Source organism: Drosophila mauritiana, chromosome 3L (genome assembly GCF_004382145.1).
Source record: "Drosophila mauritiana strain mau12 chromosome 3L, ASM438214v1, whole genome shotgun sequence".
In the NCBI taxonomy this organism is placed as follows: domain Eukaryota; kingdom Metazoa; phylum Arthropoda; class Insecta; order Diptera; family Drosophilidae; genus Drosophila; species Drosophila mauritiana.
The window spans coordinates 14,392,889-14,418,132 of NC_046669.1; the positions used below are offsets into that span (position 1 = coordinate 14,392,889).

Here is a 25,244-nt window from a genome sequence, read left to right on the forward strand (position 1 = left end):
TAGTTCTTCTATGAATAATAAATGCGCAAGCAGACATTCTGTAAATATTTGTTGTTTATTGTTTTTATTGTTTACACATTATCAACTTAGGCTAAACACAGATGGGGATTTGGATGTAATACAAGTCGTGTGAGGGTGACTAATAACAAGAATGCAATTATTCGCTAATTGCCGCTTACAAACTGACGATGATACAATGGCAGCATACGGCTAAGTTAAGTTAGGTACATACGTTGGTCGTACTAAAACTAAATTAGACTAATGGAAACGCTACTAGGCTTTTCGCTTTGCTACGAGCCGCTTTGGAGATGTTTCGTTACAGTTCCTAAGAGGATTGCCCCCTCCCCATCCCTAATTACCCCTCAATTTCTATATACATGTCGCTGCTGTGCGTGGAGGCCGTGGAGCTAAAAGTCTGGTCAACCTCGGGATCACTGAGCACACTAGCATCTGACTCGGTCTCCAGGTCCAGGCGGGCGAATTGTAGCGCTGTTGTTTTGCTATCCTCCACATTTGGTGTATGCGCATCGATGAAGAAGTCTGTGGAGCATGAGAAAGTAAAACAGAGTTTAGTTTAACCATTCCAGAGGAGCGAACTTTATAAAATGAAATTTGGTTATGGGAATACGGGGGAGTGATTACAAATTTGGATCATTTACCTGCCAACGATTTAAAATTTAGACTTAATGCTTGAGTGGATGAAGGGTTATGGAGGTGCATTTATAGTCGTTTAGTTTGTAAGTGCTTTAAAAGGCTACGTCGTGTAGTTCAGGAGTCGTGGGCATTACTTGTACTGCAAAAAATGTTTGGTGTTGATTCAAATGATACGATTTCTCTACGAAATGATGTGATTTCTGAATTGAAAGTGCCGTCGTTTCACAAATACCAACCTGATTCGACGCCATTCCATTCGCTGACCACCGTATTGTGGCTGTGCTGGTGGGGATTGGGGTGATCTTCGACCGAGCCTTCGTAGATCTGCAGATCGGTGGCCAGCTTGTCGTGCTCCGTTATTTCGTCAAAGTCAAAGATCTCGGTTACTTTCACCTTGTTCGTGTTGCTGTCGGTATAGTAATAGGCATATAGAGCGTCGTTGTGCGTGGTCATCTTGAGGACATGCTCAAAGTTGTCGACATCGTCCTCTAGCGGTGTGGCTCCACTGAAAAGAACATTACGATTAGTTAAACGCTTCCTTGGAGGATTAATCCTACTGCTTAACTTACCATTCATCCACAAGGATTGAAACACGGGGTCCATATAAGCGGCTGGAATGAAGAAGTCCTGTGGCATCGAAGTGGGGCTGGTCATAGAGCTGCAATAAAAACACATTCGTTAGTATAATTCATTCTTCGTACAACAACTTTATGAAAATGTGAGCGACAGCCTTAATGCACTGCAATTGATTAATTAAGCAAATGATCACAAGGCAGGCACCTAATTAACTTACCGTGAATTTATTTAGCAATCGTATCCGCATGGCGTTGTTCAACTGCAGAATAAAGTCCTCCACCATTACTCTGGCCTGCTTGGTCAATTTGGGCGTCAGTGCTGATATTCTAAATATAGATGAAATAGAAAAGATAGTTAAATATGCTATATTCCAACTATGAGAGATGGGAACCTACTTTGAAATGGTGGCCAGCAGAAAGTCCATGGGCACTGTGGCTGGCAGGGAAAGCAGCTTAATGCCGCGATGCTTGAAGATCCAGTTGGCCAGACCCTTATTGGCTTGTTCGATATAGTCCTGGATGACATCCAGCACCGTTTGGGGCATGTTTGAGCTCAAAGCGTCCTGGTAGAGTTAACAAATAGGTTAGTGGAAGTTTATTTGAGAGTTACTTGTTAGTGCCTCACCTTTCTGTGCTTCTTGCACTCCCTGCACTCGGGATCGAACTCCTGGGGCTGGGCCACCGTCTCGGAAACCACGAATGTCGACTGAACCGCCACGCAGCGTCGGCAGTTGATCAGATTGTTGCGGTGCAGGAACTGCAGGGCATCGTCGAATCCCTGCTGGCAGAACTTGGACAGAAACTCGGGACGCGGCGGGAATAGGATGCGCACAAATCGATTGATGTTCTGTCTGGAGATCTCGATGCTGGTGTTGGCCCAATTCAGATGGAAGAGCTGCGAGCTCTGATCCCTCGGGCAAATATCACTCTCGCCGCAGAACGGACTCACCGTAATGGTGTTCTCGTCCAGAATGGGCAGATTGTCCGAGAAGGCACCATCCATGTAGCGAACGCCACGGAATCTGGGCGGCAAGATGCCGGAGAATCCGGGTATGAAGCACGCACACAGCAGCGCCTGCAGGACCTCTTCCCGGGACTCAAACTCCGAGATGATCACGTTCTTGCCATCGTACACGCGGGTTAGCGAAATGTGCAGCCGTCCATTGACCCGCTTGTGAGCATCGTCTGGTAGATGCTTCTGTAGACCCTCCAGCAGACAGGTCTGGATGTTGAAGGAGGGACTGAAGGGACCCAGGGAGTAGCGACGCGCTTCGTTCACCACCCTAAAGAAGTCCGAAGTCATGCTGCCTGGAAAACACAATAAAAAAAGGGGGAATTTTAGTAAGAATTGGCATTTTAATTGAACTTTGGCTTGAACTTTGCTGCGAACCCCCAAGGCATTTAGAGAAGTTTTAACTGCTATTAAGTCAGAATCGTTAAAAGCGCACAAACCTTTCTATTAGTAAAAAAAAAAACCCAACTTGGAACAGATCGTTGACTGTGTAGTGTATACCCTTGCTAATCGAGCTTATACAATATGTATATTGATGTTTTCGGGTTCACTGGGCTATCTCCTCATCCGATTGCCGATCTACGTGTGATGATGCCCGCGGCTTTTGCGTCATTGTGTCATCCAAAGGGTCAAGTGCTGCTCTTGGCAGTGTTATTGTTGTTAGCCATTTCCCGGCTCTCGTTTAATGGCGGGGAAATGACGTACGAACCTTGGAGTGGCTCGAAAGTGTTTGTCTTGTTCTATGTGCCACTCGACCCCCAACACAGTTTATGGCGCTGATAAGCCACTATTGAATTATGGATCCCACCATATGGTACAACTTGAGCTCAACAATGGGGCAGCGAAAATAGGTTATTTCATAATAGGGTATCGTACGATTCGAGAACCTGTTCTCAAGTTCGGAAATAGATTTACATATATATGGTCAAGAAACAGAAAAGCCATCATTTGGCAAGTTAGTATAAAGGGCATAAAGTGTTAGGTTGTTATCTAAATTGTATATTTGTGTAGTTGTGAAACCCATTTGAGAACATATGCTCCCACATTGTACCCATAAAAATAGAAGTTTCGCGTGCGACATGTGCCTTGTTGATAAGAAATCAAGTTCCCCGCGGTGCCACACGATCGAACTTTCCAAATATTTTGATTAGATGCATGCCGAACGGCCTACAACAATGATTATGATAAGGTTATTCCGAACACTATATAGTTCGTTATTATATTGTATTCAATAAATTGACGTAAATCGAAAATCAGGCCATCAGACAAGATGAAACGCGGAATAGCGAAAGCTAAGGTTGGGACCCATCCCAAAACCCCGGAATTATGTCACACGATCGATTCTATATATATGTATATATAGTTGGGAACAAGCATAGTTAGAACAAACAAGTCACATAACGCTCGCTTATCAGTTAAACTATTTAAAGCTGCTATGACATTGAACACCACTATTGTTCTGGATGGAGTTTGGAACCACAAAGAACCCGTGGGGGTCCCAATTCCCGGTCTTATATCAAATTTGTTTTCGCCATTCCGCTTTTGATTGCCAGCGACAATAATAAACTAGGGAGGAAAATGCAAGTAAACAACGCTATCACGTTACGTGCTGCCCTCTTAATTATTTGTTTTTGTTTTGCTTAGGCAAACCAGCAACTGCGTGTAAAAATGAGCTTTATTTATCAACGGAAACAGAATCAGAAAAGTGGGCGTGGCTGCTCTGGGTTAAATCAACTCGTTTAGCACCTATCAACCTTCGAAGCAAAGTACAATCGCGGCTAGAACTGCACCTCATTTTCAAATTATATATTGGCATGAAAGTGAGAGATTCAATGAAACTTTGCACTGCAATGCAATTAATAATAATAATAACTCAAATATTATTGCCAACAACCTGAAAACTTTTAGTCATAAACCCATTTAAACCTTCCATTTTTGGCCTTGTACACATATTTTGCATTTTAAGGCACGCAACTAATCCAAATTCGGTTTAACTATTAAAAAGACCGAAATTATGCAACTTGTGTGCATTTATGATAAGTAGTTAAAACTAATGGGTTATAGTGCCATGACCGCAACTGTGCGTGAAATGTACAGTAGGGCCGTCTAATGTTATGTGTATCGTAACCGCAAGTCAAGTGCAACTAACGCCCACTTTGGAGGCCGGGTGAATAACGGCAAATGGAAAATGAAGACCAAAACGAGACGGAATCGTAAACAAAACATAACGAGGAAAACGGCGAAGCGAGCACTAAACCCACATGCATGCGCACACACATACACAGGCACACAGCAAACAGCTGCACCAAAAATACCATTTCTTTTGGGGGCTCGACTTCAATGGATAAATAAACCAGTTTCTGGAGAAAGAGAGGAGGGGGAGGGAAAAGGGGGAGTGGCAGTTGTTGCTTTCCACGGCAAAAGAAAAGGCAACAAACTCTTAACGAGAGGGAGAGAGAAAAACGCGACACGCACACACCCCCATTTCCGCGGCCTGACCCCCAAAAGTCAAGTTATTTCCGCTCTTCACCGCTCTCTTCACTTCTCACAGGGCACCCAACAAAAACGAATAAGAAACATCACGTGATATTGTGGTTGTATTCAAAAAGAGCACGAAAACCAGAATATCATACATATATGTGAATATGTATGTACATAACTATGTATGTAAGTGCTACATATGTTTACAGTGAGCAAAGTAATTATGTTTACACTATTCTGTTTTGTTTATTTTGTGACTTGTAAGACTTCTTTATTTCGATATTTTGAATGCAATATGTTTACATTTGGATTCTTGTTTTCTATTTCGGGATGACTTACAACTTTTATTTTATGTTTTCGTCTTTTGTTTTATTATAGCTAGACAACTATTGTTTATTGTTCAGGCCATTGCATTTCTAAAATCTCCCATTTCAGTATGCCCGAGTAATTTAAAACTGTACATAAAATCGTTAACAATTTTAAGCTGTTATGCTTGGCAACTTACTTTAATTAGCATTTCAAATTAAATTATATAATATATATATAAAATATATAAACTCTTTAAATGTCATTTAAATACTCATTATTTTTTAGGAATTTCATATACCTTAATGTTTTAATTATTTAAATTTACCTAATTTTATGCCAAGTTCACATACTTTTCACCTTGACTATGCAAGTTTTCTGAGTGCCTTTTATGCAGCCGTTACACAAATACATTTATTTATATAGGTCACACATTGCAATGCCGTGAATTCTCCTCACTTGGCAACGGATTTTTGGAAAGCATTCGTCTGTTTCGCTTTCCTTTTTTTTTCAGGGTGGTTTTGGGAGAAAGGTGGGATGGAATTCTATCCACGAAATGTGGCAGCTGCAATTTTGGGTTTCGAAGTATAACATTTAGCAAATTTAATATGATCTTTTCGAGAATGGATAGTGATTACATGCAAGTAAAGTACAATTAAGATACGAAAAGATCCAAAGATTCTATTTGTAACTTTCCCAACTATGAATGTATTGATATGAAACCCGAAGTCTTGATGTATTATAAGGTATTGCACTTCGATCAACCAATACAATACTAATAATACAAGTAAGTAACCTTTATTAGCATTACTATTCAAGGAATTCTTTTTAAAATCGCGGCTCGTGACCAACTGTCATCGTGGATTAGTTTTGTAAGTGTGTCAATCAACAATAATGCGTTCGATAATGATGAGAAGCCCCATTTGCATGGCCGATTGATTGAGCGGAGGAGATCACTGGAAGATACGCCACGTATAGAGGACCCCGCAGAGCTGATAGCATTATGTACATATGTATGTACATGCTATTGGGCGAAGACCCAGCTGCGAGCCACATGTAAATGTGCAGATAGTGTGTGCTTTGTGTGCTCTAATCATCTGGCAATAGCAATAGGAAATACGTCAATCGAATGCATCATTACATATGTACATATAGGCAGTTGTACCGCCATCCATATATGTAGATAGCGATCAATTTCGAATCAAACAAAGAGCTCGATGTGCGACTCAAATAGCGAAACTGCACTTGACTCATATATTTTTGCATTACCAGCTGCAACGAAATCGAACGACCATTGAGAAGTCCATATACTACGTAAGCGAACTTCTGATACACCCGCAACTTGGACTTTAATCGACGGAAATCGGCAACAAAACATGACTCCCCCGTGATAACGTGCCCATAAAGGTAAATCGAACCGATAAGCAATGAATATATATGTACATCCATACAAAAGTACGATCGTGCCCGCATGCGAACAGCACGATGAATTGCAGTTGAGATTTCTAAAATTTCCAGATAGCCGTACCCACTGAAGGTCGGCCGTTGGCTTTCCCACTTAAAATAAACGTAGACTTAAAAAAAAAGAAATAATGATCGTATTTACAGATTTGCATTTAGAAACGAAGCTTACTTGGGCACCGGAACAGCGTGAAGAAATGGGAGAATCCAACAAAACACGGCAATTTCCACCAACTGATAACGATTTGTTTTTAAGGGCTCTGTCACTAAGTCATGAATTGCATTTCGAAGAGGGAAATTGCGATTATCTGAAGGAGCTAGCCACTTGGCGGTGAAATGGGAAGATATCTGCCAAATATATATATATATATGTATTTATGGCTTATATATAGTGGTAGAGTCGTCATACGATACGGTGACAAGTTCGCGTGGCGATCCGCAAACTCGTGTTCAAGTGCTTCGAGTGCCAACAACAAAGAGGAAGTGCGGTGAACAGCCAATAAATAGGGCCATAAAAGAGCCGTCGTCATGAATGAATGGGTTTATAAAGAGTCAGATGAGGTGTTTTTCCAACAACCTATCTGAATAACCCTTGGATTGGAGCAGCTATTTCGAGTACAAAGCAAATGAAGCGGGCGACAATAGTAATAGAATTAGCAAGTTAATATTGAAGTATCTAAGTATCTAAGCAGTGTGGATTACATTATTAAGAGTAGAAAGGAAGTGGGGTGCTTCACAATGATAACGCAATTTGCAAGTTAAATGCCCTGCTTACATAGTTTGCTCAAACTGAGTGCATTTCTACTCCATTTATCCTATATAAAACCAATACCATTTGCACCTTTTTGTGTCGCACTGTTGGCAAACCCGAAAACGAGTACGAACTTTCACAAATCTAATCTGTCGGCGGAACAGAACGTCTTTTGTCTGTGGAAACGCTTCTGTACTTTTTGTGTACCTCTACATACCTACCTGTACTTGGGACCCGAAACTGCACAACGGATTTTAAAGTCCAAATTAGACACGCTGCGTGCTGAGTAATCAAAATGGCCCTACATACATAGATCAAATGCAACCGACCAACTTTAATTGCCGCAATTAAAGTGGAAAAACTGAAATTACAGGAAAATTCTAGTACCTGCCGCAGCTGCACGGGCTAACGAACTTTCTACCAGCTGGGGATCAAGATCAGGTAGTTCAAAAGTAAAAACCTGGATTGCCACGCAGAAGATGCAAACGAGAAAAGTCCAGAATGGTAAGTCGGTAAATGATCTAAGCTGCTAAGATCTATTGTATCTACGAATCTTATAGATTGAAAGCTTCCTTTAAAACGCGTTTTACTTATATTTCTGGGTCGGAGAATCCCAATTTTAGAACGTAATATGCCGATTATGGCCACATCAATGGTAGCAAAGTCAGGGGAAATTGAGCATGTTAAGCCCCTAGGGGTGATGATCATCTATCAGCTCCATTGGCACAATAGCGAGCGAAATGCCGATTGATTATTTTAATGATCGAATGATGCTGCCTGCTGCCCCTCCTCTGCTGACGTTATTCCAGATTATAGCTAACGATTACCCTGGTCAAGCGATAAGCCATATACACAGATGCATCTGGACATTGTAGCCCAGTAGCCATGAGTAATCCAGCTGACTTTTGTTGTGCTCCCTCGCTAGTTTTGAGTTCCCCAGTGATTGACATGTTTATACCCACGATACAAACGAAGCGTTACATTTGAAAATCGACAACAAGAACAGGCCCATTATGTATGTATATATTTCACAGTTATATATAGACCCGATTCCACAGTGGCACCACTTTTGCCATCAAATTCCTAGGCGGCTTTCGATGAACGCGCCTCCTAAGCATAAACAAAATATACATATATACATACATATGTATAAATAAGAACTCGACCTTCAAGCATCTCGATCAAAATAGGTTTTGTGTGCATACAGTTGCGGTCATAATTATAGTGCCCTATAGGGCCTATATAGAGGGTGTATGAAGGATATGACTTTATCATTCTGACGCAAATTAAATTTAATCAATTCGCGGAAGAAATCGCAATTCTAAATCACAAGTCCAGTTTAATCTATTTAATTTAATATTGGCAATTGAAGATAAGATTGGCAGTGAGTGATTTTATCTCCAATTTCTTGCTAATCTCTTGGCACAAGTATTTCGTGAAATTTGAAAATTTAGATTTTTTAAGTTTCTTGTAAATCTTTTTGAAAAAGTATTTGATTAAATATTTTCGTACTGCGTTGCTATTCATTTGCCAACCACTGTGCTTGTGCAGCCCAACCATTTGCCCATATATTCGGGTGCCGCTTTACAAAAGTGCGTTGTCCCGGGCTAACGAAACTTGTTTTTCTGTTTTCGTAAGGTTTTTCAACTGCGCCGCAGTTTTCTTTTGAGCGGATGGGACGAGCCCCCTTCGAAATTGGACAAACACGCCCAAAAAAAAAAAAAAACACACACACACACACTATCGCAGGCAATTATGAAAGACCCCCATTGACTTCCTAGCGACCTACAAACGCAAACAAGCTTATCAATAAAATTCAATTCAATGCGTTTTATATTGAGCCTCGCAGCATCTTTCGCGCTCTCCCACTCCCACTCGCACTCTTTCTCACTCCCACTCACAGAGTCACTGAACTGCCCAGTGGTTGTTTTTGCACTCAGCTGTTTTGCGAATGCAAGTGTGAAGAGAGGAGAGAAGTAGAGAAAACACCAGAGGGGTGCAGAAAATATTCACGGGGGTTTTCCCAAGCAGAAAACATTGTGCAAAGGCCAAGTTCAAACGCGAAGTGTGAGAAGAAACAATAAACTTAACGAATTAAGATTTATGCAAGGCAAATAAAAATTTATTTTTGTTTTGCCTTGGAGAATCGCTATGATATAGTTGCCGGATCCCAAAGATTCCGAAAGCCCCCTCTCTAGACCCGCCCATGTAAAACAAGTGGGAAGAGACTTACCCAATGGCAAATCGCAGAGGAGACAGCAGGCGGCCAGGGAACCGGCCGAAGCGCCTCCAATCTTCTCCAGCAACAGATGCGGTGCATACTTCTTGAAGCAGACGGCCACTCCGACGTGGTAGATGCCCAGGAATCCGCAGCCAGCGAATGATAGATTCATGCTTTGGACTCTGCGTTAGATTCTATAAATCGTTCGATGACTGTTTGTTGTTGTTGCTAATGCGTCACTGGTTTTTTCTCTCTTATGTGTATTTTCTCGCACTTTCCACTGTTTTCCTTCACGGATTTCAGTCGTTGCAGCTCCTTGATGTAACAATTTCTTGTCGCGTTTCGAAATAAATCTCGTTTGGGTTTTCAATCACTGTGTTTGCGGCTGGAAAAATTACTCCGCTCTCGAAATGAAAAGTTGTTGCTCGCGAACCGTTATTTACTCGCTCTGCGGATGGCAGCCCCCTTTTATACATTCTTTGCGGCGCGGTGTGACCGCATTTCATTCGCATTACCACCTAAACTAGAACAGGCATTAGAGTGGCTGTGCGTATAGGGTACTCTTTCTTTTTGTGGAGACACTGTTTTCTTTAATATGCTAAACGTGTAGAGATTACGACTTGCAATCAATTTATTATTCCAATTGCTTATAACTGAGATATATACCATTTAAATACTATCAATATACATCTATCAAAAATATATATACGAGTATATGTGTTGCACCCAATTTGACAATTTTACGTTCTCGTCGCACATAAGAATAACAAATTTATATGAAATTTAAATCAGTGGTTATGCAATTATTCAAAAAACAAATATACAAATATTTAAATATATGCAATATGCAAGCAATATTTAAATAACTAAATATATACAATATGCAAGCAATATTTAAATATTTCGATTTTATGAAAGCATTTAATATTATTAAACAACTTAAACTTAAACGATAGTAGTATGCACCCTCAGCCGATAGTCGTCGCACAGCACACCACTAGCGAGTACACACATCTAATACTTTTGTCATCCCTAGCTCGGAGTTGCAAAAAAATCGTATTCATGAAAAAATGGAATTAGGCAAGAAACTACGAGAAGTCGGGTGGTAAGTACGATTTTAAATTGTAGCATACAATTTTGGTTAACGACTTAAGCAGGCACCTGACAGAGGAGGGCCTTAAAATCGTGACAACAGCCGTCGGCAGCGAGGATGTCCGCAAAATAGTCAATGATGCTCTGAATGTGAGTTGTAGGCGAACCGGCTGGTCAGCATTCTATGTAATTATTAATTATAACCTATTACTCACGCTTTGCAGCGAGATCTGCGCGATATCGGCGGTGGCGCACTGCCCGCGAAACGCGATGATGCCACTTTGCCCGGTAAAATTGTGCTGCAGGTTCAGCGTGTGCGAAATATTGCCGCTCCCAAAGCGAATGAGGAATCGAAGGCGGCGCCACGCCTCCTTCAGTTGGATCTGAGTGATGGGCAGAATTCCATAAAGGCCTTGGAGCTGGAGCCCGTTCCCCAACTGAATCTCAATGTGGCTCCCGGAAGCAAGATATATTTCAAGGCCGAGAAACTGCAGCTTTTGCAGGGATTCCTGCTGCTAAAGTCCAGTGAGATTCAGCTGCTCGGCGGCCGTGTAGATGCACTCTACGAGAAGTGGGATCTGGCCAGGACCATGATGAGATATGCGCGCAGTGGGCGCCCCTTGAATGGGACATCAGCACCACCCCCGTGGGTGGCATTTGGCCGAAAAATCGATAGCAACGCCGAAAGCGAAATGAACTTCAAGAGCCTGGGCTCCTCGGGCGACAAGGACAAGACGCCAAAGGAGAACGAAGAGTTCAATGCCATGCGCACAGAGGCCATTGCCGTGGCCAGCAAGGCCGGCGGCAAGAAGATCTTTGGCGGCGGTGGCCAGAACATTATCGATCACAATGTTAAGAAGATCCTAGACAAGGGCTTCAGCGAGGAGGAGGCCCTTAGTGCCTTATCTGCTACCCGAAACAACTTGGAGCGTGCTCTATACAATCTAAAAAGACGCAATGAAGCTGGCGGAGTGGGTGCGATTGAATCCGTGGGTCGTCCGGGACGCGGAGATCGTCCGCCCAGAGAGGGAAAGCGCGGAGCTAGTGCCAAGGACGAAGTTGAAGCAGCCAAGCCGGCTGCCAACACCACGCTGTTTGATTTCCTAACCAATAAACTGCCCGCCAAGGAAACACCGGCCGCTAGTAATGCAGAAACCTTTGCTGCCGCTCCGACTGCCCCACCCACTACCAATCACTTCAATCCATTCAAGCAATATGGAAACTCGCGCTTCAGCGAGTCCGACAGCAAATCTTCAGCTATGGGCGGAGGCGGCAAGTTTGCAGATCGTTCTAGGTTTGAGAACAACGTATCGAGCAGCTTTGCGGCACATCGTGGTGGACATGTTGGTTCGTCGCGAGGCGGTGGCCGTAACCGAGGTGGCGGCAGGGACGAGAGACCACCAAGAGAGGAGCGATCCTACAGGGAAGACAGGCCTCCGAGGGAAGAAAAACCGCCGAAAGAGGAGAGACCACCGCGAGAGCGAGGAGCCTTCAATGATCGTCCAGCTGGACGTTACAAACCAGACACGGCAACCGTAAAAACCGCCAACCGCAATGGCTCGGATAACGCACCGGTGAAACCGAATTCCGAGATTAAGCCAGATCATGAAACAACCAATGGGAAGGACCACACTGGCAACCGACGTGGCAGCGATCGAGGCAGCAATCGCGGAGGCTCCAATCGAGCAGAGAACGGCAACGCCAATGGCAACAGACGTAACAAGCCGGCAGCAAGCTCAATTTCGGCGAGTTCTGTAGCGAAATCAACAAGTAGCGCTGGCGATGATTTCAACGCCCGTTTGAGTAAGATAACCGAGGAAACAGCTAATCTCAAGGTGAGCAGTGCGCCCAAGCGAGAGAATCGACGTAAGCAAGGAGGACAGGGGCAGGGACAAGCCAATCGCCTGGCGGGATCGGGCACAGAAACACCGCAGCAGCAGCAGCCAGCTCAGTTGCTTTCGCAGAAGCCAGAGAAGGCTCAAACCAACCAAAAGCATCAGAATCAGCATCACAATCCCAGGCACAATTCGCACGCGAACTACAGTCAATTGCCGAATGGCTACACTTACGATCCCAGCAAGATCATGGGTTTCCAGAGCAAGGAGGCCAACGAGTTTGCCATGAGCCTTCTAAAGAGCCAGGGCGTCACACTGCCCAACCAAAAACAACAACAGCAGCAGCAGCAGCTGCAGGAATCGCCACCCACGTCCTTTGGCCCCGTTTCAGCACCTGTTTCCCGTGCGCAACCTGCTCCAGTAGCTGTGCCACAAACTGCGCCAAGGGATCAGTTCGGCATGGTGCCAGGCGATGCGTGGATGTGGCAGAAGGGCGACTTGTGCATGGCCAAGTATTGGGACGATGGAAGGGTGAGTTTAGGTCGATTAACTGCAATTACATTCGCAATAGTAGTAGCACAAAGTATTCAAATTGATCTGTTGAACTTAACTTATCATTTCTTCTTTACTTTCCAGTATTATGAGGCTGAGATCACGGGCGTGTCGGAGAAAACTTGCGTGGTCTTCTTTATGGGCTATGGAAACCATGAGGAGGTGCTGAAGGTCGACATTCTGCCCATCACCGATGCCCAGAACAGACCGCTGAGCAACTCAGCGCAGCAGCAGCAGGCGCATCTGCAGCAGCAGCAACCGCATCTGCACCAGCAGCAACATTCACGCTACCGCGGAGATCGTCAGACGCAGCAGCAGCAAGTCTACGTGCCGCCCCACAAACGAGAGCATTGAGACAACATGGTAACAGCCTGTTAACAACGTATTTAAATCAATTAAAATGTTTCGAATAAACAACTTTACAGAGTATTGAAACTATGAGTACGTATTTTGTAACCTGCTGACTTTCAAATAATTTAAAGCATATTGTTAATGACACCTTACTTTTGAATTGAATACGTCATCTAAAACCTGAAAAATTGAATAAAACTGAGTTTGATTTAATAATTTAGAAATTTACTTTTCTTTGTAAACATCATTCGAATTCGATTAGTTTCGGGCGCAGTGCTATCGATTGTCCCAGGTTTCTGCGCGACATGAACAGCACTATTTCGCGCCGCTGCTCAGCACTGGTGCATTTCGCGAATTTTCCCTCATACATACATAACTTATTTTTAACATTTTTCGACGTGATGTGCATTTTCTCTCATAGTTTTGTGCTTAACCATGTAAAATAGAATTAGTCCGTAGTGTACAAACAATAGGAATTAGTGCAAAGGTAACGCAAAAAGAGTGCAAAAGCCCGAAATGTGCGCACAAATTGGCCAGCAAGTGTACAGCTGGCTGGCTGACTTGCCATAAACGCGCTGTAAAGGGTTCAGCGCAGTAAATGTCGCTTGCTGAGCATGCAGAACGATTAACGAGCCGTATAAATAACTGACTAATCAGATAAAAGTGCAATGCGGTCATTTGCATGTATTGTGCGCATATATTTTCATATGATGGCAAAATCATCGTGTAGTACATGCGCCAGTGTTGTCAAGTTCGCATGCGGTGTTGGAAAGCGACGGTTGTCGATATTCGTGTAATGTTTTGTGTCGCTTTTTATTGAGCAATCAACATGGCATTAAAATAAACAAAATTATATTGTTATTGCCCGTCATTGAATGTGTTGCATGTGTCACTCGTTATATACTGGAAAAAATGATTGATCCCACCATTCATTTCCACATGCGATACTCGGCGAGTGCCTTGCGACGTTGGCCAACACTGGCGACTGTCTGCTGTTTTCAGCACGTAAAAAGAAAAATGGTAAAATAAATCCTGCTCGATTCTCGGGCATGGTGCAAATTAACAATTCAATACGCTTGAACCATAACCAGCCACATAAACCGTAGACTAACAGCGGAAAATCCGTGAAAAGTGCCTTTGTTTAGCCTGCAAACAGCTGAAAAGTCAACGTCAGGCCAAGAAAATCCGACCATGTATATAAAAAAGCCAAGAAAAATCAACATTACGCTCAAAACTTCTGGCATTTGCATTTGATCGCCAGCTGCGCTCGCAATTTACTGATAAATAATACCCATTTATTGCCGCATATAAATAATAACCGCACAACAACAAAACGCACACATACACGCAGCGAAAAAAGTAGCAGCAAAAATAAAAGAGAGCAAGCACCTCTACCAAAAAAAAAAAAAGAAAAGCAGAAAAATAATAAGAAACAACTTGAAAATTACTTTTAATTATGCTGGCGAATTTTCTCGTTCTGTGCAAGTGTTTTCCACCGGATTCTCCTCCCCCCGAGATGCCACCCCCCTCCGAGTTTTCCGCCCCCTTTTGTGCCGGTGCGAGTGTGAAAATTGCTCTTATGAAATTTTGCGTAACCGAATTAGAATGAAAATTGTGTAAATCGAAAAATAAAGACACAGCACTTTGGATTGTTTATCACACATATGTGCATATATATACATATATACATATATACATATATATATATGCTTAGTTGCAGGCAGACTCTATAAATCCGTCTGTATATTTGTACTAAGTACACACAATTGTTTGGGAACCGATAAGAAGCGAGATATAAACAATTTCTGTTTTGGATTTAGCGAACAGTCAACTAAGATGATTTAATCAATTCTTCAATATCCAAATAACAATCCGAACAAACAAGCCGGTCTTTAAACAAATAAAAAATGTGAAATCGCCAATAGGAAAATTCAGGACTAAGAATACTTAAAATGTGAAAATGTGTGCAAATTTCAAGAACACAACGGTAATTATAAACATTAAAGATAAAAACATGCATAAATGTTATAGTACTTTTACAAACGAAAGACAATAAATGTGTTTTATTAAATTAACTAAGTGAAATTAAACCTATACATGAGAAATAACAAAAGAAAACAATACGTGCTCTATAACAACAAAAATATTTAATAAGATAACAAAATTTAAACACATTACACTCAACCAATTGAAAATAAAAAAACACAAATAAGTGGCATAAACAAATCCCTAGAGAATGTTAAAACTAAAACCAAAAATCTTTTTTTGCAGTAAACATAAATCCCTAAAGAATGTTAAAACTAAAACCAAAAATCTTTTTTTGCAGTAAACATAATGCCCGCAAAGTATCTAAAACATTAATGTAAAAACGATAATCGATTTCTTATTATTAACCACACAAAAAAACTGTTAAATTGTGTAAGTATAAATTCACAGAATAAAATGATCGAGAATACAACTTTAAACTATCCCTACAGAATTACCGTAGAGTTTAGACGAGCGATCAAGACAAGGACCTGAAAACTTCACACATGCATGACTGACCACCCGGAGGAGCCACTAAACACCAGCCAGTAAACGATGGCCGCCGAGAAGGAGATGCAGGCCCACGACATGGTCCGGCGGCGGAGCTGGGCCCGTGCTGTGGCGCTCTACGACCAGCTGATTGCGCCCAATCCCGGCCAGGGAAGCGGTGGCCAGAGTGCGGGATCGAGGGCCCAGAAGGATCAGCAGATCGCCTGCCTACTGGGCCGATGCGAGTGCCTCCTAGAGCTGGGAAAGTTCGAGGGCTGCCTGGCGGACGCCTACAAGGTGCTCACGCTGCTCTCCGAGCAAACAGAGTGCCTGGCCAGCGTGTCCAGGGCACGCCGATGGCTTGTCCACGCCCTTTTCAAGATGCACAAGTACGGGGTATGTATAATCCGGAGTTTACAAGAGCAGGGATGATAAGGTTTTCCATTTCACTGCACATGCTTATCTGATTTACCAAGACTTAAGTTGAAAATGCAATGAGCCTTGTATAAGATTGCAAAAATGTGCCAAACATACTGAAATTACCTGGAACTACGGCAATGCGGATCTAGCATTAATTACCCTTTTCCAACTTTCTTTCAGGATGCCGAGATCTTCCTGAGCAAGTGGATCAACGAGCTGAGCGGCCAGCAGATATACTCGGACATATCGAAAACCCTCGAGCGCTACAAGTCCATCATTCAAATGATCATGAACGGGCAGCACAAGGCGCAGGCCCTGAAGATCCCACACGCCCGCCTCGAGGACGAGATGGCTATATTGGACACCAAACTGGATCACTGGGCCACCAACAACCTGCCGCTGGACAAGTACAGCAAGCTGCTCAGCAACAAGGGCTTGAAGAAGCGGGAGCAGCAGCAGCAACAGCAGCAGCAACAACAGCAGCAACAGCAGCAGAATGGCAATGGAATCGGCAGTTATGCGAGCAGCAGCAGTAGCTCCTCCACTGGCAGCAGCAGCACCATGTCCAGCTCCAGCACAAGTCTTCACAAGACCAACGATCTGCTGGCGGCCATGAAGCTGACGGCAGGAAAACAACAGCCGGGCTCCGGCGACGGATCTGGCTCGGATCAGGGCGATCAGGCGGCTCCATCGACCACCTGCAGCTACTGCACCATCACCTTTCAGACGAGGAACGAGCTGCGACAGCACTGCCAGACCGAGGCGCATCAGAAGGTGATCATGAGCGATGAGGGTGAGTATTTTGCAGCCAGCATTTTAAATAAGGCATACTGAAATAGGATACTAGCCATATGTGCACATTTTAACCTTCTGTTTAGCGTCAGAATTATGATTTGATAGGCATGGCTATAATTAGAATGCCAATGTTATGTAAAGAGATGCATTGTTTGAAAGGATTGAAGCACTGTTTATGCATTCACTCACCTCCAATGTTTAATAGGTCAGTGCCTCTGCAAATACCAAATCTTTCAAATATAAAAATGTTACCTGAATATGGTATCTCATTTGTGTTTGCATAAGTATAAATATCAATCAATAAATAAAAAACTCGGAAGTAATTTTAAAACTATATAACTAAATGTTTGAACACTGAATTCTGGCCACATATATATTTTTATATAAAAAAAAAACCAAATGAATTTCCAGTCATTCACACTCAATAATGTTTTGACTTTCCGATTAGGTCGCGACTGGAAGTGGCGTCCGCCGCCCCGTGGCTATACACTGGACACCTATTCCCTGTGCGAGACATTCAGCGAGGCGCACATCTGTCATTATGGAGCCCAGTGCGTGGAGGCCCATGGACAGGATGAGTTGAACGAGTGGAAGGAGCGCTTCGAGTACCGGCGAATGCGGATGCAGAAGGCCTGCGAGAAGGAGCTCTACGGCAAGTCGTACACGGAGCAAGTGCTGGATCGTTGGATCCAGGCGACGGCACCGGAGCGGGTGATGTGCGAGCGAGTGCCGGACATGGAGGCACGGTGTGAGCAGCAGCTGGTGACCAGCATTAGCTCAAAGACCTCCAAGCGGGAGTGGCTCTTCCAGTTAGAGACAAAGAAGCCGCTAAAAGCGGTAGCCCTCTTGCAGGATGCCCATCGAAATCACTTTGCCCTGAAGTCCATCAAAATGTGCAAGCCAACGGAGTCCAGCATGGAACTCAAATCAGACCAAGAGTGGCTGGCAGGCAGTTCATCGCAAACGGAGGCTTCCGAGGACTCTGCTACTTTGATTCACGAAATCACAGTTGAGTTTCACACGGAGATCTACGGCACCTTTCGACAAGCCATCTGCTTCGATGTGGGTCAGGAGCCTTTGCTTGTGAGGCATCTGTGCGTGGATGTGTTGCCGGTGAATGATGCGGAGAAAATCGAGGAGATCAAGCGGGACATCATAAACAGTTCTGCCACCCGATGGGATGTCGCCAATACGCAGCTCACACGTTTCGAAACGACGATTGGCACTCATCTGAAAACGGAGGCGTATCTCAGCGATTTGGAGCACGAAAGGGAGCTATTGGAGAGGTATCCCTGTCCCAGGGCAGCCACTTTCACTCTGACACAATCGACCATTGTGGAGAAGCGTTTGACGCAGAATAACTACCGCTCCCGCATCCACGAGTTGTTGTCAGTGGAGGAGATTGCCCGCTATGAGCAGATAGCGAGGTATAATGTAAGGACTCGCCTCACAGTGGCCTCGAATTACATTCTCACCCCCGCGGGAATGGCCACCAGCACGGCCAAGTATTCCCTGGCAGGTGAACTGTTTGCTCTCATGCGTTTGGGCAAGGACATCTCGGAGGATACGTCTCCTGGCAGATTAATTCTCTCAAACTGCAGCAGTGTGTATATCTCAAAACCTGAGGATCCCGATTCGAAAGCAGACCCAACTAAACGTGCAGTTTACGAGGCGTTGATCGAGGACAAGGGCAAGAATGTGATTTACTTGAAACTATCCGCAAAATGTGTGGAGGCAATGGCTCTGCAGGCGGATACCGAACTGGAGGTGGACATACAATTCCAGCTGAATCGAATGCCATACTGCGAGTGGCACAATGCGGTGGATAAGATCACAGATTTCCGGTTGATATTTCCGGCTACGGAACTGGAACCGAGCATACCGTGGACACCGAAGAAGCAGTGGGCCGATTCCTGTGAACCGAAGTTGAATGCCAAACAAAGGGAGGCCGTGAATGCCATCACCACGGCTCTGAGCATTAAGTTGCCGCCAATCCTGTTGATAGGACCCTTTGGCACTGGAAAAACCTACACGCTGGCCCAAGCTATCAAACAACTGCTGACGCAGCCGGAGGCCAAAATCCTGATCTGCACACACTCGAATTCAGCCGCTGACTTGTACATCAAGGAATACCTGCATCCGTGGATCGAGGAGGGTTTGAAGGAAGCCACACCGCTGCGAGTTTACTACCATAAGAGATGGTCGGCCACGGTAAACGGTGTGGTGCAAAAATACTGCATCACCGATGGAGTTGGCAACTTCCTAAGGCCCACTGTGGAGGATATAATGCGTCATAGGATTGTAGTTGTTACGCTGAGTATCAGCATGGAGTTGGCCACTTTGGGTCTGCCCAAGGGACTGTTCACTCACATCTTTCTGGACGAAGCTGCTCAGGCAATGGAATGCGAGGCCATTATGCCACTGGCTTTGGCCAATGATTCTACAAGGATCGTTTTGGCTGGAGATCACATGCAAATGAGTCCGGAACTGTTCTCAGCCTTTGCCAAGGAACGCAAGCTGCACATTTCGCTGTTGGAGCGGCTGTACGATCACTATCCCTCCAACTTCCCCTGCAAGATCCTGCTGTGCGAGAACTACCGTGCCCACGAGGCCATCATCCGTTTCACTTCGGAGCTTTTCTACGAACAAAAGCTGGTGGCCTCCGGAAAACAGCCACGGCACGATCGCTTTTATCCCTTGACCTTCTTCACTACTCGGGGAGAGGATGTTCAGGATAAAAACTCAACTGCTTTCTATAATAATGCTGAAGTTTATGAGGTGGTGGAAAGGGTTTCCGAGCTGCGGAAACGTTGGCCCAGTGCTTGGGGTAAACTGAACGATACCAGCATTGGCATCATGACTCCCTACTCGGATCAGGTGTTTCGCATTCGTTCCGAGCTGAGAAAACGGCGCATGGGTGGAATATCCGTGGAACGAGTGCTCAATGTCCAGGGTAAACAGTTTCGGGCGGTATTCCTCTCCACAGTTCGAACCCGACGCACCTGCATGCCCCAAGGAAGTGCCCCTGGTTCCGCTTCCACAACCAGCATTGGCGATGCCGACGCAGACTATGGATTCTTGAGCAATTCCAAGCTGCTGAACACGGCTATTACTCGTGCCCAGTCTTTGGTTGCAGTGGTTGGTGATCCGGTGGCACTTTGCTCCATTGGTCGCTGCCGCAAAGTGTGGGAGCGCTTCATTGAAATCTGCGACGAACATAAAAGTCTTTTTGGTTTAACTTGGTCGAACCTGCGCTCCCAACTGGATGGCGTGGAGCTGAAGCGTGGCTATGTGCTAAATCCTCTGGCTCCCGAGTTCGTCCCGCGTGCCCTCCAACCGGAGGCGTACCTGCGGGAGCAGGCTGCTCTCTATCTAAATGGACCGCAACACGGACACGGTGGCCATGGACCGCCGGGTCCTCCGGCTCATTTTGCCAACGCAGCTGGAATGCTGGGTCCCGGACCCGCGGCCGCTGCTCACCAGATGAATCAAATGGCTGCTGCCATGGCTGCCAATCAGCAACAGCTCACAGCCCACATGTACTCCACCCACATGGCCATGATGGCCGCTGCAGCTGCCGTCGGAGGAAAGTCTGGAAATGGCCCTGGACCAGGAACCGGCGGAGGTCCCGGTCCTGGTCCAGGCCCACCTCCACACTACGGGGGCGGGGGTGGTGGCGGACACATGGGAATGAGAGGACCACCGCCACCGGCGCCGCATTTGCGTGGAATGCCACCCGGTGGACCGCCACCCACACAGCAGCCAGGCGGAGCTGGTGGCGGCGGGGGTCCACCGCCACCATACGGACAATATCCAGCCATGCAGCACTGGCGACCTCCGCAGCAGGGACAGAATCAAGGCCCAGGACAGCAGCCACCACAAAATCCGAATGCCAGTCTCTGGGGTCCGCCGCCGCAAACGAATCCGTGGAGTGTGTTGCCGCCCAGTAAGCAGCCACAGCAACCTCAGCCACCGCCAGTTAGCGCGCCCGGACGTGGACCGGGTCCTTTGCCACCGCCACTCAATGCAAACCCGTCTCTTCCACTGAGAGGTGGTAGTGTGCCGCCACCGCCGCCGAATGCCTCGGCGGCTGCTCAGCTGCTAAGGAATCCCAGCGAACTGGGCTTCTTGGCCAAGAAGTCGCTGTACAACCATGGCCAGGCACTGCCGCACCATCAGCATTATGGACCCGGACCAGGACCACCGCCGCCTCCATCGCAGCAACAGCCGCAGGCACCTCCAATGGGTATGCAGAGGGGCAGCAGTGTGCCAAACGGACCCATGTCGCCCATGGAGAACGGACCGCCGCCACCTCCCTATCTGAGGCACAATGGTAGTGGCTACAATCCGGGAGCACCGCCACCGCCGCCACAGCAGCAACCACAGCCACCACCCAATCCGTTTATGTACGCCGGCAAGCAACCGTCTCCGAGCTCTATGAGATTTGGACCAATGACGCACGAGCTACTCCCACCCAATGTAAGCATCTATGACATGGCTTTTAATCCGAAAGAGGAGCAATACAAGTGGTACCTAAAACTTCTTGAAACCGTGGGTCAGGATGGTGCCAACAAGTTTGCGGAAATGCTGCGCCAGGTGATGGCCACAATGCAACAGCAGCAGCAGCAACACAAGCCACCGCAGCCACCAATGGTTAACAATCCGATGCTCAACAATCCGCATGTGCAGCGACCGCAGTATCCCATGATGTATCCACAGGGTCAACAGCAGCAGCAGCAGCAGCCTCCACAGCAATCTGTAGATGCTTCACCGCCGCTGGAGAACTTCAACCAGCAGATCGATCTGGTCTTCAATTCGATTATGAATGGAGCCAATGATGTAGCGCAGCCGATACTGCGCGATGTCCTGGGCATGGTAGCTGGCACGGGCAATGCTCCTGGTCCTCCGCTTAGCAACGGTTTGAACGGAGTCGATCTCCAGCAGCAGCAGCAGCAGCAACAACAGCAGCAGCAGCAAAGCCGCCTATTCGCAATGATGCAGCAGCAACAACAACAGCAGCAGCAACAACAGGCCAAACCACCGCCAGGACCTGGACCACTCTATCCCAATCATCTGGGCGGACCTGGTCTTCACCAGGCGCCGCCCAATGGCGGTGGTAATCTGAGCGGCGTCGGAAACACCAACTTTATGGGCAATGGTAAGAGAAGTAGAGTACAAGGATTGGGTTTGATTGCAACCCATTGTCAAGTATCAAATATTAGTTGCCAGCGAGCCTTGTCATTCCATACTAATATATTTATTCCCAACCAGCCGGAAATGCTCTGCTCAATGACAAGCCATACAACAACGTGGGCATGCACAACAACGTGGGCTTGAACAGCGCCGGAGTTGGTGGTGCCGGGATGGGAATCGGTGGCGCAGGAGTTGCCGGTCACAACAGTAATAACAACAATGGAATGCTGACCAATGGCAACAACTCGGTGCCCTTGTATCGTCGCCAGGCGCTCACCGGAAACGGGATTGGAGGCGGAAATGGCGGCTACAACAACATGCATGGAATGGACGCTGGCGCCAACTTGATAGAGGCACTCTTCCAGGCCAACAACTCGGTGGTGGATCACTCGGTGAAGTCATCGGACCATATGCACGGCCTGCTGTACAACAATTTCAATGGTATGAAGGGCGGCGGCCACGAACTGGACCTGTTCCAGGCGATGGCGCCCAGTGTGCCGCACTCGGAGGCGGCTAATCATCACCAGCAGTCCTCTGGCTCATCGGCAACCACTTATGCGGCTGTGCTGAGCCAGGGACCACAGGCGGTGGTTGGCGGAGGCGTTGGAGCAGGACCATCGCCGGGACAGTCGCAGGCGCAGGCGGGCGTGGCTGGTTCGGGAACGGGCGGAAAAGTCGCGCCGGCGGTTGGTGGCAACGATCTTCTGGAGAAGGATCCGTTTGCGGCCATCCGGGAGTTGGGACAGGCCACGACCGGATTCTACAACTACTTTCAGTGAGCAGCGGTGACGGCGGCAGCACATCTCCAGCTGTGGCATCAAAGGGTCATATAATCTAAAAGCAACAACAAAAAAAGGAAAAGCAAAACAACAAAAAAAAAAAAAAGAAGAAAATTAACAACAAAAAAAATTGCAAAATTCTTAGCTGAACACAAAAAAAAAACGTAAAAAATGCCCCAGACAATGGGAAAAAACGGAAGAGAAAACGAAAAAGAACTGCTTCTTAATTATAGTTGTCCCTATCCTAATTTTTTGCTTTCGTTTAAATTGCAAATAATTTTATTAATTACGGTAGTCTTAAGTTAAAAGTGTGAATTATTATAATTAATTAATAATATACAAACTTACCTATTTAGTTAATGTTTAGTGGTTACTAAAGCTCGCCCAAATGCCGCAGCGGGGATTTGTTGACGTTGACCCCTGACCCTTGCCCACAAGCAGCGCGACTCCCGCTCCACCTGTTACCCCCCTGCCACGCCCCCAAGGGCGCCTCAGGCGCCGCCCATGTGGCTTCCCAGCATCCAACGGGTTGCTCTGAGCAGCCCAGAAATGAAAATCTAAACGCCTATGCAAGAAAACCTTATCGATTAGACTCTTGAAACATACAAACAACAAAACAAAAAAAAACTCATGAAAAAAACTGAAAAAAAACAACAAAAACAAACAAACATAAAAACCACAAAAAAATGAAATAATCATGTAATAACTATAAACTGCAAAATGCATAGTTAGCTTTAGATGTAAGCATATTCAAGAAAATTTGTATTGTAAATTTTTTCTATTTTAAGTGAGCCTTTCGTTCGTTTTCTACCTTTAATTTCTCAGTTGAAAGTTTCAATTTTGTACAGGAGTTGACTATTGAAAACAAAAACAAACGAAAGAAAAAAAATACAACAAAAATATTAACAAAAACATTAAAACTGAAAATTTGTCACGCACTCAAATACATAAATTATTATCCTTATTAATTGTAACTTCAGATTATATACCTATTATATATATTTAATGGCTATAAGGGATATGAACATTTTTGTGTATGAATTATACATACTTACCAACATACAAACATATATATATATAATCTGCATATAAATATTTAAATTTGTGCACGAGTTATTTGTTCCTTTGCCCATCCGAAATTGTCGATGCATGTGTAAATTATATTACGATTGTTAAAAGCACCTCCCCCCCTCCCTCGAAAAAATTTGCAGACATCGTCCCCCATTTTCCAATTTCCCAATTATATAACCCCAAATCCCCACTCATCGTTTAGTCCGATTTGACGACTGGTAAATGTAAAACATACGAAGGAGAAATGCAAGCATACAAAAATATAAGAATTTTTCGATAAGAGTATTTAATCAATCTTTGAGTTTTATCGTAGTATTTTGGCTAGCGACTTGGATAGCGTACACATATTAACTTTATATAATTGTAATTATTTAACCAATGTAATGCATAACAACCAACTAAAAGGCGGAAACAAAACGAACGAAAAATTACATTTAATAAACAAGAAATTGTACTTTTAATAATCCCCCATCTCTCCACACCCACTCATGTCATTTGTTAAACGATCTTCTAGGAAATACATAACATTGCTACACGAACACATTTAGTGTTAAATTATATGTAAATTTAGACACCACACACATACAGCAACTAACTAAAAACAATAATAATAGCAGACACCACACATCGAGCACCACGAGAACAGAAAGTGAAACGAAACAGATTCAGATTCAGAAACCAGAAGCCTAACGAAATCCTCCATTTCAACTGTATTGTATATGTAAAACAATTTATATGAAACCAGCTACGCTGAAAATACTTATAAAAAATCAAAAAAAAAAGAGAAAACAAAAAAGATCCCCAAGGGACAGCAAAAAAAAAATCTTGCAATTTTGGGTTCCTTTGCCGGCTGTCATTCCATCTTAACTGGTTTCGAAATTACTTATTTCCATATCAGCAGTTTTGAAACTATCTCTCTATTAACAAAACTAACAATACTATATCGGACTATATAGGATCTCTTGAAGAATCACGACAAATCTATTAACTAACGTTTTAGAGCAAAACTTCATTTGAGTGCTGGTTCTTCATCATAAATTTTATTTTAAAATACTTAGTAGTCAGCAAAAAGTGTGTTGGCTCAGTGTGAACAAGTTAATAGTTAGGCAGTTAAAAAAAAATTGTTTATTCACCATCTACCTAGACTCTTATAATTGATATAGTAACGAGTATTATAAAAT

At 44.7% G+C, this 25,244-nt stretch overlaps 3 protein-coding genes across 6 annotated transcripts; 2 read left to right on the plus strand and 1 right to left on the minus strand.

The window, feature by feature from the left end:
• Positions 1–36: 36 nt before the first annotated feature.
• LOC117139727 (patatin-like phospholipase domain-containing protein 2) lies at positions 37–9,916 on the minus strand. 2 transcript variants are annotated; one of them, XR_004459377.1, is made up of 8 exons: positions 9,474–9,915; positions 1,855–2,537; positions 1,626–1,792; positions 1,448–1,556; positions 1,224–1,312; positions 891–1,159; positions 660–793; positions 450–540 (listed from the first exon to the last, which is right to left on the minus strand). XR_004459377.1 is itself a non-coding variant. In XM_033302263.1 (7 exons), exons 1-7 carry the CDS (start codon positions 9,631–9,633, stop codon positions 356–358), a joined length of 1,662 nt encoding a protein of 553 aa, XP_033158154.1. In that variant the 5' UTR covers positions 9,634–9,916; the 3' UTR covers positions 37–355. The 2 variants fall into 2 exon arrangements, 1 of the variants encoding a protein (XP_033158154.1); XM_033302263.1 differs by lacking the exon at positions 660–793 and having other exon boundaries at positions 37–540; positions 9,474–9,916.
• Positions 9,917–10,460: 544 nt separating this feature from the next.
• Positions 10,461–13,378, plus strand: LOC117139726 (tudor domain-containing protein 3). Its single transcript, XM_033302262.1, has 4 exons — positions 10,461–10,566; positions 10,619–10,703; positions 10,778–12,919; positions 13,025–13,378. The coding sequence occupies exons 1-4, from the start codon at positions 10,532–10,534 to the stop codon at positions 13,292–13,294; spliced, it is 2,532 nt and encodes an 843-aa protein (XP_033158153.1). The 5' UTR covers positions 10,461–10,531; the 3' UTR covers positions 13,295–13,378.
• Positions 13,379–13,626: 248 nt separating this feature from the next.
• Positions 13,627–24,602, plus strand: LOC117141876 (probable helicase with zinc finger domain). Of its 3 annotated transcripts, XM_033305565.1 has the most exons (7): positions 13,627–13,778; positions 15,618–15,709; positions 15,769–16,201; positions 16,406–17,018; positions 17,469–21,499; positions 21,581–22,178; positions 22,292–24,602. In XM_033305565.1, the coding sequence occupies exons 3-7, from the start codon at positions 15,872–15,874 to the stop codon at positions 22,990–22,992; spliced, it is 6,273 nt and encodes a 2,090-aa protein (XP_033161456.1). In that variant the 5' UTR covers positions 13,627–13,778; positions 15,618–15,709; positions 15,769–15,871; the 3' UTR covers positions 22,993–24,602. The 3 variants fall into 3 exon arrangements, with proteins under 3 accessions (XP_033161456.1, XP_033161453.1, XP_033161455.1); XM_033305562.1 differs by having other exon boundaries at positions 13,628–13,778; positions 17,469–22,178; XM_033305564.1 differs by lacking the exon at positions 13,627–13,778 and adding an exon at positions 14,225–14,311 and having other exon boundaries at positions 17,469–22,178.
• Positions 24,603–25,244: the final 642 nt, after the last annotated feature.